Source organism: Oncorhynchus clarkii, chromosome 20 (genome assembly GCF_045791955.1).
Source record: "Oncorhynchus clarkii lewisi isolate Uvic-CL-2024 chromosome 20, UVic_Ocla_1.0, whole genome shotgun sequence".
Taxonomy (NCBI): Eukaryota; Metazoa; Chordata; class Actinopteri; order Salmoniformes; family Salmonidae; genus Oncorhynchus; species Oncorhynchus clarkii.
In genome coordinates, this window is record NC_092166.1 from 24,938,881 (window position 1) to 24,954,534 (window position 15,654).

At 43.2% G+C, this 15,654-nt stretch overlaps 1 protein-coding gene across 3 annotated transcripts in view; it reads left to right on the plus strand.

Annotated features, from left to right (window-relative positions):
* LOC139376121 (pre-B-cell leukemia transcription factor 1-like) overlaps window positions 1-12,401 on the plus strand; it is a 77,591-nt gene extending 65,190 nt beyond the window's left edge. The window contains exons 3-9 of one of the 3 annotated variants that reach the window (XM_071118325.1): window positions 2,939-3,186; window positions 4,157-4,347; window positions 4,664-4,799; window positions 5,140-5,299; window positions 6,349-6,482; window positions 7,524-7,613; window positions 9,695-12,401. In XM_071118325.1, coding sequence (XP_070974426.1) covers window positions 2,939-3,186; window positions 4,157-4,347; window positions 4,664-4,799; window positions 5,140-5,299; window positions 6,349-6,482; window positions 7,524-7,613; window positions 9,695-9,787 — 1,052 coding nt within the window. In that variant the 3' untranslated portion in view covers window positions 9,788-12,401. The remainder of the gene's footprint in view (window positions 1-2,938; window positions 3,187-4,156; window positions 4,348-4,663; window positions 4,800-5,139; window positions 5,300-6,348; window positions 6,483-7,523; window positions 7,614-9,694) is intronic. The other 2 variants (XM_071118326.1, XM_071118327.1) reach the window with 2 other exon arrangements.
* Window positions 12,402-15,654: the final 3,253 nt, after the last annotated feature.

Consider the following 15,654-nt stretch of genomic DNA (forward strand, 5'->3'; position numbering starts at 1 on the left):
ATAGTGAAACACAGCCCTGTTGGTCCAGTACCATAGTGAAACACAGCCTTGTTGGTTCATTACCATAGTGAAACACAGCCTGGTCCAGTACCATAGTGAAACACAGCCCTGTTGGTCCAGTACCATAGTGAAACACAACCCTGTTGGTCCAGTACCATAGTGAAACAGCCCTGGTCCAGTACCATAGTGAAACACAGCCCTGTTACCATAGGTCCAGTACCATAGTGAAACACAGCCCTGTTGGTACCAGTACAGCCCTGGTCCAGTACCATAGTGAAACACAGCCCTGTTGGTCCAGTACCATAGTGAAACACAGTACCCTGTTGGAAACACAGCCCTGTTGGTCCAGTACCATAGTGAAACACAGCCCTGTTGGTCCAGTACCATAGTGAAACACAGCCCTGTTGGCCCAGTACCATAGTGAAACAGCCCTGTTGGTCCAGTACCATAGTGAAACAGCCCTGGTCCAGTACCATAGTGAAACAGCCCTGTTGGTCCAGTACCATAGTGGAACACAGCCCTGGTCCAGTACCATAGTGAAACAGACCTGTTGGTCCAGTACCATAGTGGGTCACATCCCTGTTGGTCCAGTACCATAGTGAAACACAGCCCTGGTCCAGTACCATAGTGAAACACATCCTGGTCCAGTACCATAGTGAAACAGCCCTGTTGGTCCAGTACCATAGTGAAACACAGCCCTGGCCCAGTACCATAGTAAATCAGACCTGTTGGTCCAGTACCATAGTGGAACACAGCCCTGTTGGTCCAGTACCATAGTGAAACACAGCGCTGTTTGTCCAGTACCATAGTGAAACAGCCCTGGTCCAGTACCATAGTGAAACAGCCCTGTTGGTCCAGTACCATAGTGAAACAGCCCTGGTCCAGTACCATAGTGAAACAGCCCTGGTCCAGTACCATAGTGAAACACAGCCCTGTTGGTCCAGTACCATAGTGAAACACAGCCCTGTTGGCCCAGTACCATAGTGAAACAGCCCTGGTCCAGTACCATAGTGAAACAGCCCTGTTGGTCCAGTACCATAGTGAAACAGCCCTGGTCCAGTACCATAGTGAAACAGCCCTGTTGGTCCAGTACCATAGTGGAACACAGCCCTGGTCCAGTACCATAGTGAAACAGACCTGTTGGTCCAGTACCATAGTGGGTCACATCCCTGTTGGTCCAGTACCATAGTGAAACACATCCTGGTCCAGTACCATAGTGAAACAGCCCTGTTGGTCCAGTACCATAGTGAAACACAGCCCTGGCCCAGTACCATAGTAAATCAGACCTGTTGGTCCAGTACCATAGTGGAACACAGCCCTGTTGGTCCAGTACCATAGTGAAACACAGCCCTGGTCCAGTACCATAGTGAAACACAGCCCTATTTGTCCAGTACCATAGTGAAACAGCCCTGTTGGTCCAGGACCATAGTGAAACAGCCCTGTTGGTCCAGTACTATAGTGAAACACAGCCTGGTCCAGTACCGTAGTGAAACACAGCGCTGTTTGTCCAGTGCCATAGTGAAACAGCCCTGTTGGTCCAGTACCATAGTGAATCAGCCCTGTTGGTCCAGTACCATAGTGAAACACAGCCCTGGTCCAGTACCATAGTGAAACACAGCCTGGTATCTGTGTGCATTGGGGGGTATGTGCCATGAAACATCCTTCTGCACTCTGTGGTACTGGCTGGAGGGGGGAGGTAGCAGAGAGCTCAGTGTCTGTGGGGGTGTGAGGGGTGAGGCCAAGGTTCAAACTAGGGCCACTACACCCATCACTGTGACTGGACACCCCAAACTGTGTGAACACGGACAGCAGTGGGCCAGTAGCCAGAAGGGCCAGTCGCCTAAATATGTCTGACAACTACCTTGTTAGCACCGTTTCTTCAGCCATAGGGAGTCCTTGAATTTTGCTGTTTTCTAGCGTTACTCAAAATCTAGCTTAGTATTTATTTATTAAAGCCGCAATATGTAACTTTTTGGGCAACTCGACCAAATGCACATAGAAATGTGATATATAGATCTGTCATTCTCATTGAAAGCAGGTCTAAGAAGCTGTAGATCTGTTCTATGCGCCCTATTTCTATTTTTACTTTTGGTTTTGTACACCAGCTTCAAACAGCTGAAAATACAATATTTTGGTTTATGGAAAATATATTTTGCGGCGGTTAAGATGGTACATTGATTCTCTACACTAAACTGAAATTAGGCAAACTATTTTAGAATTTTAGCCACCAGAAAATGGCGGAGCGATTTCTGCATAGTGCATCTTTAAGTTAAAAAACAATTATCATGATGTGACTGTGATGCATAAATAAGACTAAGGCAGCATCTTAGCTTTTTCTCTTAATCTGGTGTTGATACATTGTTTTTGTCCCTTATCACTGAGATGATCTATATTGATATTAGACATTTAATTTATTACACCATTTTAACCCGTTAGGTTATGAACGATGATATTATTAGTTTGCTGACCGGGAAGATTCTAATCTTTTTATGACACAATGTTATTGTTTTAGCCACTGAGTAAATATCGTAATCTGCTCTCCTGGAGTGCAAAGGAAAATGAACTCTCATGGAAGTCTGTGTTAATTATTTACATGAAATGATATTCAAAATCAATGAGATGATAGTTTTATTATCTTGGGTGCTGCCAGGCTCACTAACATCCAGGTTTTTATGGCACAGTCATGGGCTATTAAAGATATGGTCATATTTCACACAGAACAGGTTGAAGACTATAGAAAGAAGAAAATACAGTAGTAGACTGCATTCTCACCGTTGGTGACTGGTACACTCACTCCACTTCTCACCCAAACACTGTTCATTCATATTAACTGGGCCTCTTTTCTTTGCAGTGCTGATCATCGGACTTTGCAATGCATCAGTGTTGTGTTCGTTTTTACATCACTAGAGAAGTTTCTTACTAACTATTGTCTCTACAGTGCTCAGTATCCGTGGCACCCAGGAGGACGATGCTCCAGATGCCCAGCTCATGCGATTGGACAACATGCTGCTGGCGGAGGGCGTGTCCGGACCAGAGAAAGGGGGCGGGTCTGCGGCAGCAGCAGCAGCGGCGGCAGCAGCGGGAGGAGGGGTGGGCCAGGACAACTCAACAGAACACTCAGACTACCGGGCTAAGCTGACTCAGATCCGCGGGATCTACCACACAGAGCTGGAGAAGTATGAACAGGTGAGGACAGACCACGCCCCTCGTAAACGCTCTTTCCTTTCCCATAAGCCCTCTCTGCTCTAAGAAGAACCTCACAACCCCTCTCACTTCCTATAGGTAACCCCTTTCGGCCTAAGCTCTGATTTCTGCCATCTCACTACATATTGAGGACCCTTGTAACTGTCCTCTCTCCCTTCCAATAGACGACCCCACTGCAATCTCACTACACTCAGACTGCACACAAGTCAGTGCACACAACCACGCTTTCAGAAATCCCTTTTCAGCTGGCAATCATTTTATCAGTCACACACAAGTCCTATGCCAAGAGAGCATCCCGTCCTTCCCATTGATGTCAAATATATTACCGCCTGTCATCATCTCAAAGCAGGCCCGTCATCACTTCCTGTCACAGTGTTACATTTGCACCTGAGAATACTCATGTCACCGCTATGTGTACTACTGCAACTGAGTGTACGAGCGGAACGGCTGTTTGCTATGAACTGAGTCTCGTTTCAACTGACACGACCCTGGTGCTGACAATCAACAGACTCCCCTGTCCCCAAACACAGCAGACACTTCCCAGTGACTGATTCTGACAGAGAAAGAGAATGAGAGAGACACTGAGTGAAAAGACAGAGAGGGAAGTGGAGCGAGAGAGAGACAGGAAGACAGTTCAAACCTGCTGAACTTGAACAGGAATGAAAGCCTCCTGTCATTTTAGACGTCTTCACTTGTCACTTTCTTCCTCACGATTGAAGAAAAGGTCTCCTCAATAGACAAAGACATTCTCACTGCTTGTCTACCCCATCCACTGCTGTTGTTTCTGCCACAGCACCGCAATGCATTACTGCCACATTACTGTACATCGATAGTATTACTACTACTACTTATGATACTGGTAATACGCACAATGCTAGCAGTGTCTTACTTCTCTACTGTGTCCAAGTGCGTGCGATTGCTATCTGCCTCATATGAGTGTGTCTGTCTTTAGGCATGTAACGAGTTCACCACCCATGTGATGAACCTGCTGAGGGAGCAGAGCCGCACACGGCCCATCTCACCCAAAGAGATCGAGCGTATGGTGGGCATCATCCACCGCAAGTTCAGCTCCATCCAGATGCAGCTCAAACAGAGCACCTGCGAGGCCGTCATGATCCTACGCTCACGCTTCCTCGATGCCAGGTGTGTGTGTGTGTGTGTGTGTGTGTGTGTGTGTGTGTGTGTGTGTGTGTGTGTGTGTGTGTGTGTGTGTGTGTGTGTGTGTGTGTGTGTGTGTGTGTGTGACGTGTCTGTGTGTGTCTCTCTCTGCGTGTGTCTGCTGATAAAAATAAATAAAAAACAGAGTGTATCCTGGGTCGCTCTACACCAAAGACAACAGATTTTTGTAGAGTGCGATGATGGAGACAACGTAGTCCAGCTATCTCTCTCTAATATACTGTAATGAAGGAAATGACCTGTAATTGTGATATTTTATATATTTCTCTCTCTCTCTCTGCAGACGAAAGAGAAGGAACTTCAACAAGCAGGCAACAGAGATCCTAAATGAGTATTTCTACTCCCACCTGTCCAACCCCTACCCCAGTGAGGAGGCCAAGGAAGAGCTGGGCAAGAAGTGCTCCATCACAGTGTCACAGGTACACTATGCCGCCACATAGTCTTCTTTCTTGACCCACATAAACCTATGAGCTATCTAGCTAGCATGGCCATTTTGTTCAACAATTGCATTCACACTGCTATGTCACAGGAAGTCCGCTAGAAGAGACTGCATCCAAAATGGCACCCTATTCCCTACATAGTGCACTGCTTTTGACCAGAGCTCGTGTCACTCTCAATGGGAATCTGGTTTCTTGACAATCTGGTTTCTTGAAAGATGTGTTTTCTACATAATACCTTGCTCAAACAATCGTTGTAATAAACTTTAGTTTAATTTCTTGTCATGTAAAACATAATGATAATATGTACTTTATGTTACAGGTATCGAACTGGTTTGGAAACAAGAGGATCCGATACAAGAAAAACATTGGCAAGTTCCAAGAGGAAGCCAACATGTACGCCGCGAAGACAGCTGTCAGTGCAACCAATGTATCAGCCCATGGCAGCCAGGCCAACTCTCCCTCCACCCCCAACTCTGCAGGTCAGTATCAATACCAGCCATAACGGATTTGACCAGTATGGTACCAAGTCAGTACTGTTAATGTTAGTTTGACTGCATAGTATACCCAACTGAACAATGCTAGATCATATAGAGTGCTGAAGCATTATATAAGCTACATTGAAAGGTATCCACACTACAGTAGTATGGACAATTCAATTCAGAAATATGACACAGTTGAGCAGAGAGGTGTAGAGCACTGATTAGAAAACCTGGCTTTACCCAACCCTGGGCCCCAACTCAAGAATCCAGTCTCGGCTCTGTTCCTTTTGAATAACAAAATACTGTCTGCACCCCCCCCCCCCCCCCCCTTCCTAAACTGGCCCAATAACCTGTGGCCTAGTCCCTCTCTCTCTGGGGTTTGTCGGGTGAACACAGTAGACATATTGAACTCTTGGAGTCTTGGTTAGAGAAATAACTATCCTGTGGTGTCCCAGCCTAGTCCTTTGTCATCATGTTGACTCTTCAGCTGTGTTGGGCTATGGTCTAGTCTTGTGTTTTTTCTGCCTTGAAATCAAGTTAGGCTGCGTTCTCCTTTAACATCTGGGGAGTTTGGCTCCATTAAAGGACAAAGAGGATTCTTTCAGTACTTCCTGCTGATCGATTAGCACTTCCTTAATGAGCCAACCGGTCCGGTAGCAAGGAACTTAAACTGCAAGACAATCCATCTATTCTGCATTTGTTTCACCCCGGTTTTAACCCCTAACGTCAATATTCTTGATAATATGATTATCATCATAATTACCACAGAAGTAGTAGTTGGTATAGTTGTATTAGTACAGTATATTATGCTTAGAACATCCCTTGCCAGTACATTTCCATAGGTACATATAGTCAGTGTAGATGGTGATTGGTCACTGATGTCGTTCCCTGTTCACAACACCACATTTGGCTTTCAACCCTCTCCCACTAACCCACCTGACTGCACTTTTTCGGTTGCATGATCGTGTTAACTCCTCTTTCCTCTCTTCTCTTTCCACCGTCCTTCCCCACTTCTCTCTCGTTCTCTCTTTCACTGTCTGTCCTTCCAGGTTCTGCTGGCTCTTTTAACATGTCAAACTCCGGAGACTTGTTCATGAGTGTGCAGGCTCTGAATGGGGACTCATACCAGGGGGCTGGGGTAGGGGCCAACGTTCAGTCCCAGGTAGGATCCTCGCAGAAACTAGTACGTAACCCATGAATTATTGGTACACTAGTTGTCATGTAGATAGGAACCCAGCTAGCAGTCATACAGTGGCCAATTTGTGGCCCGTTGAATGCTAAGTCAACCAACCACGGCGGACAGCCATATAAGGTCTTATATTATAAGACTGAATTTCCCTGCTCAGTGGTTCAGGCACTGTCCGGCCTAGAAATGTTCCATTGAAATCATCAAAAGCCCAGAGCAGAGTCACTTGACCTAGTCCGTGAGACAGAGGTTATACGTGGCCTTTAGCCATAGCACTAATATGGCGGCCATTGTCAGGCTCATGAATGAATAGACGACTGCAGACAGTTTTGGAAACAATACAAGACTCGTCAACACTCCTGACAACAGTTGTCGTAGCCACTGGTGCACAACAGTCCTCTGACCTTGCCCTGTTGGACAACTATGGCCAGCACAGAGTTTCTGAGTGTTGGGATTGGGAGGGAGTCTCACTCACAATAGGTTGGGTGGGAGGATTACCACCCGCAGTGACATTCTCATTTGATTCAATCCCCTCTAGCCCCCCAGCCCTATCCCTCCATCCGTCTCTCCTTTCTTTTTAAATCAACTCTCCAAATGCTCAGGTGTTTCATAAATATGCATAGGATTAACCCCCTAAGGTGGATAAGAGGTCTCCTGGGTTGATACTTCATTGAAAAACAATGTCCTTGTCAAAAGGTAATTTGGCTGCGCACTTCAAAATGTCTTCCCAGACGCTGAGGAGTGAAGATGAATTTTGAGTCGTAGAAGCAATTGGAAATAGTCAATTTGTTGCAGTTTTGTTCCTCTTTGAATTTTAACCAGATATTCATAGAAGATCCCTCGTGATGGTGTTTGTGGTCATTTGTCTTTGTTCATTTGTGATATCTTTTGTGTTGAACCTGATCATTCTAAACCGATGCTGTAACCTTTCCCAGGATACCCTTTTGCTCTCTGACCTTATGCATGAAGGTCTTTGTCATGTCTAGCTTTTGTCTGTCTGACCCACACATTTCTCTCTCTGTGTGTGTGTGTGTCCAGGTGGATACTCTTCGCCATGTTATCAGCCAGACAGGAGGATACAGTGACAGTCTCGCCGCCAGCCAGATGTACAGTCCACAGGGCATCAACGTAAGAACACTACCACCAAAAAACAACAACAACCGTCTGTCATTTCATCACAATATTGCCTTTCTATTCTTACTTTGGTCTCTTTGAAAGAAAAAGAAAAAGAAGCTAACTATTTCTATACTATACTTCTGTAGCTATTATTCTTTTGTTTCCGATGCAATACCTTTATTAGGTTTCAGTTTGTCCCTTTGCCCAATTATTTCAAAGCCAACGGGTGTGGGATGCCACTTAGTTAGCAGTGGCCTGTTGGTGGCTGGGCTGTTGTCCAGGCAACGACCCCTGTGCCGGTCATGCCCCGGGCGCCAGGCAACAAGGCAGGAGTCAGACAGAGCGAGAAGCCGGTCGGCTGGACGTACGGACGCTCTTAGAGCTCGTCTGTCTGGTGACATTAGTGTTAGCGAGGCACCTGCAGCCGACAGGAGCAAGGCCACAGGTGTCCCCCTGCCTGTCCAACACTCAGCTCACATGGCACCAAATGAAAAGAAGCACAGACCTCATTTGGGGTCAAAATAAAAAAATAAAAAATTGCCCTGGAGTACAAGCTCCAGTCCAATTTATTTACCACCCTAAAATAACTCGACAAGCTGATGTTAAGAACAGCACGTTCTGAAAGGGGTATTTTGTCAGGGCAGGGCAGGGCTGGGAACACTGGAGGGGGTGGGTGTAGTGTTAAGATCTACAGTGACAGGCTGTGTTGTAGAGAGGGGAATCAATAAGACAGTCACAGCAGGCTGAGAGGGGGTCTGGGCCAGCAGTCTGAGCGCATTGGTCGCATCATTCGTCCAACAACCACAATGACGCCGACAGCAGCGCGCCCTGTAATATCCTAGACAAGATGCCAAAAAATGATGTAGTGGTGGAAGGAAGACGTTCTCTATTCAACCCCTCCATTAGCTTCCTCAGTAAACTATGTTAGAACTAAGCTAAATGAGGGCTGATGAAAATGGCCGATGATAAGAGCACGGTCGGTTGCGGTATGTTAGTCAATGGATGCATAGAAGGTGGTTTCTGGGAGGCAGCCTTTGGCCAAACAGTACGGGCATTCACATTTGCAGCTCATCAGTCTAAAACACACATCTGTCTCTGCAGAGACCTTCTGCCCCATACCTCAAAATCTGAGCCGAATCTGAATGCAATTATTTTTGAAAGTATTCGAACATCAACTTGCAGTGAATAAATAGGCCTAATAAATAGGCCTATGCCAAATCCAAACACTGAAAAGATTATGTCATTCTAAAACACTTCTTCTTTTAAATTGTAGAAATCATGTTATTATTTTTTCTGTAGAAGCTTTCGATCCTGGATGGATCTTTTTCATTGTGCAGCTAAACAATTTCCACTCATTCTGAGGTTTCTAATGACTGAGCTGAGGCAGGAAGCAGCGTTCACATGGCAGACCTCTCCTCTTCTATCATTGAACAGTAATTACGGCTGTGAAATAGGCGGAGGGTGTCACCAAAGCTGAAGATTTTAAACGTTTTCTTTTCTCTCCTCTCGGTTCAAATGTGATGAAAGACTGGCTCTATGTGAAATAACAGGTTTTGAAAATAAGAGGGTGCCAAAGCCCATCTCCAACAGCTTTCACCGATGGCATGGAAATTGCCGTTAATGTCCCAAATGCTCTTTAGCCTACCTATCTTCTGGGAATTGAAATTGCCTCCTATTTTACAAACCCATTATATTTTCATCCCAGTAGCGGATGTGATAATTTGATATAATTGATTCTCCCATCAACCCTCTTGGAGGTTGTGTGCAAGAGCTGTCTATATGTTTTCAATAACATGTCTCTTTATTGTCTGTACATGAGGCCATTTTGAGACAGATGGGAGATGGAGTCTTATATTGTAGTGCCTTGATAGAGTAATTGTACTTGTAATATATTTGGAAGATGCATAATCCCGCAGAGTGCAAAAGGATGTTTGTCAGTTCAAGAGTTTCATGTTAGCTACAGATATAGCTAAAATAATACACAGTATGTGAAATTATTCCTGTATCTATGAGGAAATATGTCCTGAGGCATACAACAAATTGTCTCACAATTTTATCTCTAGAAATGTGATTGATTTATTTTTGCTCCACAGTCAAATGGTGGATGGCAGGATGCTCCGACCCCCTCGTCAGTGACCTCGCCCATAGAAGGACCTGGAAGTGTTCACTCGGATACCTCCAATTGATTATTTTACCCTCCACACACACCATCACCACAACCCAACGATGAACTGGCAGAGCCAATCACAGTACTAAACATAGCGGCATACTACACAGTGTCCTGTAGATTTCAGGGGTGCTGTGAAAACCATAACTATAGCAACCTTTCCTCAGCTACAGTACTACGGGACATTTGAGATGCATACATACAGTAATAGGAATTTCAAAGCAAAAATCAAAACGATACAAAAATTCTTAATACAAATGTTTGTACAGATTTCACAGGATATTCAGAGGGCTGGATTGCTTACTTACCTGTGATGGGTTTACTCATATCGATGATATTAAGTGATAAAATAAATTTAGACAACCAAACCTGTATACTTCAATTCAAATGCTTAATTCTACCTCTCAGCGACTAAAAAGTAAACAAATATGAAAGAACATGATTTGTTTTGTAAAACATGAACTTTGTCATTGTAAGGAAGAAGCACTTCGCCATTCTTTGTTTTGCGGTCCCTCCTCACTGGGCACATTCTGGTTGAATCAACGTTGTTTCCACGTCATTTCAAGGAAATTACGTTGAACCAATGTGGAACCGACGTTGAATTAACATCTGTGCCCAGTGGGTCGCCTATTCGATGGTACGCCATATAGGCTTTTAATGTTGCTCCCCTGTTTACAGTGTGTGCTTGATGAACTGTGTTCGCTTTCCCCTCTCCCACAGGGAAATAACCAAGAAGATTTAGAACTTGATTTACTAAATGTTTTTCTATTAGTTTCTCCGTAGAGGACTTTTAGGGAAAGCAGGTCAGCCTAGTGAACTCTGAGGACCCTTCACCCTGACTAGCAGGTCTTCAATCTGGGTGGAAGGCATTAGAAAAGGAAAACATGCTGGTACGAGAATGCTCATTGGCGAATCTAAAGGATTTAATGGAAATTGAGTAGACAATTGAATATACATTGTAGATGTGTGTCTTCCTGATTTATAAACTTCTGCCCCATGACCCCTTTGATAAGAACGCAGGAGACCTGTGGGCCCACAAGCACTCATAGGGCTCTGTTCTGATATCTATACTAGCGTGCCACTTAGTCTTGCTAACACCAGGCTCTCGACGTCACAGCACGTGGGTCGCGTGTCAGCCAGGCTACGCACCACTTAGAATGCATGCCCAACACATGCTTCATTCTAAGTATGCTAGTGTGGATATTGGGAAAAAGCTACAGAGTATGTGCTGTTGATTGTCTGAGGGCTAGAGGAAAGCCTTCCTTTTTAACAACCACCTCATTGAGTATCAGTGTCTCATCAGAGGTAAACGTGTGAAGTTACAGTTATGTCATGTGTAAAAGGAGAAAAAAGGAAATAAACACCTGTCATCAACAACCCAGACGAGTTTGAATCACGTCATTCATTCCAGTGAGAATAAACTAAACAAAAGAACACATCGTCTCAATCTGAAAGTCATTTGGAATCACTTCCTGTGTCTGATTGTTTTGGAGCCTATGGGGGCCAATAAGAGCAGACATAATGGGCAAAGTGGCGAAAACATCAAGTCATTTTGTCCTTGTCTAATGTAATTTCCTCGTTCGCTGTCTCACTTCAAATTAATTTGTTTTTTTAGTCGCCAAATGCTACTGTTAACCAAAACTCTTATATTTGTTGATCTATTGTTTTTTTTAGAGGTCGTAACCCATCTAGCTACATTCACTCATATACTTATATATTAGATTTCTCACTTTACCTTTTGCCAACTGTCCCAATTCTGGTGCAGCAATCCTAACTGGGGGAAAATGAAATCGATAACCAACTGAACAATGCTGCCTAATTAAAAAGCCATTGTAGAAGAAACCCTTTCTGGAGAAAATCTCTGTCAAGGATCTGTGTAGTAACAGTTTGTTTTTGAGTACATGGAATCAGAATGTAGTTAAACAGGGAAGTCGTTACGTTAAAATGGTTCAGTTACTCCTAGCTCCGCTGATGCAGGTAACACCAGGACTGAACAGTAGCCGTGATGCGCAGGTCATGAGATGCTTTTTACCCCATGACATAGCTCAGAAGATACATTGTTTTCCTGTGATTCAGTGTTCATTGTTCAGCCACTGTTCCAAGGCACTCTCCTGCAATGGAACTATATTGTTCTTGAAACCCAGAGTTGATTTCTGTTTCTCTTCTTTTTTGTTTTGCCATTTGAATCTGTATTACAAAATGTTACAGTAAATGACAGCATTCTTTCTTTCACCGTATCACGAATGTCACCTGTGTCCTTGCTGTTCACTTCTTAAATTGACTTCTATCAGTCCTCAGAATTCATGAGTATTTTGAATGTTGTGCCAAAAGGTCTGTAATGTCCATAGCAAAACTAGAGATGTGAAAATTCCTTCAGACAAACAAAGATATTTGGACATTTGATATACTTGTCCTTATGTTGTGTGGACTATAGTTATTCTTTAGTATTTTGTTATTTACTTTTTATAGTGTGCTATTGTATTTCATGGTTCCCATTTTCTTGTCAATTAGCTCTCTCATGATGTGATTCTGTGAACATTGCCACATTGTACTTGACTTTCTTTGTTGCACCATCATTTCTACATTTTCAACATTAAACTTATTATACTACTATATAATACATCAAGACAAAACAATGGCATTTTATTATTGAATATTTGAGCGAGAAAACAAGAATAATATACTGATATTTGCAAATTGTAAATTGTAAATTCAGCTTCCCAAACAATGTACTAACAAGTTCAAAAAAGCTCACTTGCCATGTCCCCTCTAATTAATTGATTTGTTGTGCCAAAGTAGAAGTATTCATAATTTATTCATTTTTGAATAACTCTCAATAAAACTGTCTGTAACTCCCGTATTAACTACAAGTGAATCTCAACTACTTGATACTCTACAGGGACCCTGAGCTCTACAACCCATTCGCTCCGGATCCAGATTTAGAAATACGTATGCTTGTTTGCCAATAAATGCAATATGATAACACACTCCATATTAAATAGCTTTTTTTGTTTTGATAGCTGAAAGGAGAGGTTCATATATATATACATTATATATATACATATATATACATTTATACATTTATATATATGTTTCAGATAGTATTCTGGTTCACTTGGTCTTGTCAAAGTTATGAAATAACATGCCAGGATTACGGATATCAGAAAAATATTTGTATTCTATTTTTAACATTCTGTCGCTTATTTATAGTCAAACATGTATCTAATCATCGTTCAGGCATTTTCATTACTAGTTGATGTGAAGGCCTGCAGCATGCTTTGTTATATGACCTTAGGAGTCACATCTGACAACGAGGGCATTGTGAAGGGTTTTGGCTCTAACAGTTTATATGCATGTGAGCATAACCCTTAGGTTATGGAAATGTTGAAGCCCTGGAGTGTTTTGTTACGCCAAACATGAAGGACGTTCAATTTCAGTGTTTTCCAAGAGCTTTTGTGCCAGTCAAATCCTCACACCGTTTAGACAACCAATGGTCCGGTCCCCCTTTGTCACATGTTATCTGACATTTCCACAGCTCCTTCCATAGAAATAAACTGGGCCGCCCACAGTACAAAGCGTCAGGCAGCATGTGTTCTTCAGAGAGCTTCCCTGGTAAAGGTCATTTGAGCCGTAGCCAGGCAATGGACATCAGAGAGTCACACAGACGGAAGATGACCATTGTCATCTAAAGCAGTGATATTTCACAGTTTATCTGAATTGGCCAATGTGGGCAATTTGAAAAATAGAACTGTAAACCATGGCTTTGTTGATGTCCGTGCTGCTATGGATACCAGTACTATGGTGTGGACATTATGAAGATAGTGAGGGATTTTTCCTCTCCACAAACGGTTGATTGGATAAGGACGGGCAGATGGAAGGCTGCAACATCTCACAAGTCAAATCTTGTGAGACCCTTTCCAATAAACAGAGGGGACATTTAAGACATGTGCGTGTGCATGTGCGCGCGCGTGTGTGTGTGTGTGCTTACTAGCATGTGGAGGGTGTTATCTCCTGTAAGTAGGTCAACCAGGAACTCAATCACTTCCTCTTGTTGTCTCGTACCCTTGAATGAAACAGACAGTGGAGCTGGAGTGGCCACGTTGTTGTTGGGTAAAACCCTCTATACTACCAATGAAGACATTATTTGGCTGGACAGTGGCATGTCTGGCAGAATTACTTTCACAACTGCTGCATATTCATAATTGCCTAAATATAGTGTGTGATGGTGGGAGAAAGGGACAGTAGGCAGAGAGGGCTGTAGAATAGATAGACACTAGGCTTGACTGCTGAGGGATGGTGAAATGCCAGAGCCGGACTGCTCACCAGCCCCAGGGCTGAGAGGAAACAGGACTCTTTCTCTAAGAGCAGAGATGGCATCAAAATGATTTGACCACACACACTTGATCAGTGTCCAAACCTTGATCCCTCTCAACTCAGGCAAAATTAAAAGAATGAAAACAAAAGGAGAGCATTGCTCCTCACCAGATGTTCATATTATGGTATACTGTTTGTGACATGATCATAGTCTGAAGTCCATTTCACAGCACCGTACTTGACAGCTTGCTGACATCCCAAAATTGTCATGGCCCCCAACAACCCTATCATTTCATTTAGGTCATTCAATGACAATGGCCTGCAATGAATGTCACAACTCATTCCTTCCAGATATAAGAAGTGAACTCATGAACTCATGGAGAAGTATCAAAGCCACCAAAGTAATACCTTATGATCCAAAATACACTGTATTCACTACTTCGGGTCCAAGGCGTTGAAGAAAAAAAGAGACAATCCAATGATTCTCAATTCCATTTGTATTTGGGAAAATGTTAATCAATTCATGAGATGGATCATCACGCACCCCTATATGGAATAATCCCACTTGACCTCCAATGTTTAAAGTCCTGGTTCCGAAGTAGCAACATGAATTTGAAACATGTGTACTATAATGGATCTCTACTGTCATTCAATCAATTACAAGAAAGATTTGGATTACCCAAGGCCGATTTCTTTAAATTCTTTCAACTCATTTTATTAAATGAAATCGCTTCAGCAGAATCTGGATTAGCCTAATGCATCTAGCATAGAGACAATACTGAAAGATGCTGCTACTCAAAAGAAGTTGATTGCCCATGTAAGGGTGTTTCACTGGTGGCAGAGAAGTCAGACGCAGGAGAGAAATAACTGTGTTTCCAACGGCGCAGTTTATTAACAAAAACCCACCGGAAAACAGAATAATACAAATCAACGGGTAACAACCCGACACACACCAGTATAGACGTACACAAACACTTACAATAAACAATCACTGACAAGGAAATGAGGGGAAACAGAGGGTTAAATACACAACATGTAATGGATGGGATTGGAACCAGGTGTGATGGAAGACCAGACAAAACCAATGGAAAATGAAAAATGGATCAGTGAAGGTCGGTGATGTCTACCCAAACAAGGAGAGGGACCAACTTTGGCAGAAGTCGTGACAGCCAAGTTATATCAGCGGTTGATTGAAACTCTACCTGATGTTTCAGAACCTGTAAGGACAAAATGGGAAACCGATCTAAAGGAAGAAATTGAGGAGAACCATTGGTCACAGATATGTGAAAATGCTAACACCTGCTCCTACAACCTAAGACATAAACTACTGCAATTTAAGATAATTCATAGGTCTTACTACACTCCTGCCAGAATACATGTAACACACCCAGAAATGTAGCATCTCTGTTAGAGATGCAAAAGTACAAAGGAACCTATTACATATGCTGTTGTCCTGTGACAAACTGACACCATTTTGGGATAATGTAACCTATGCACTATCATTTCATTGTGTCTAGGAGTTTGGATTCATCCATCTCCACTATTATATCTGTTGGGAAGTGTAAATATTGG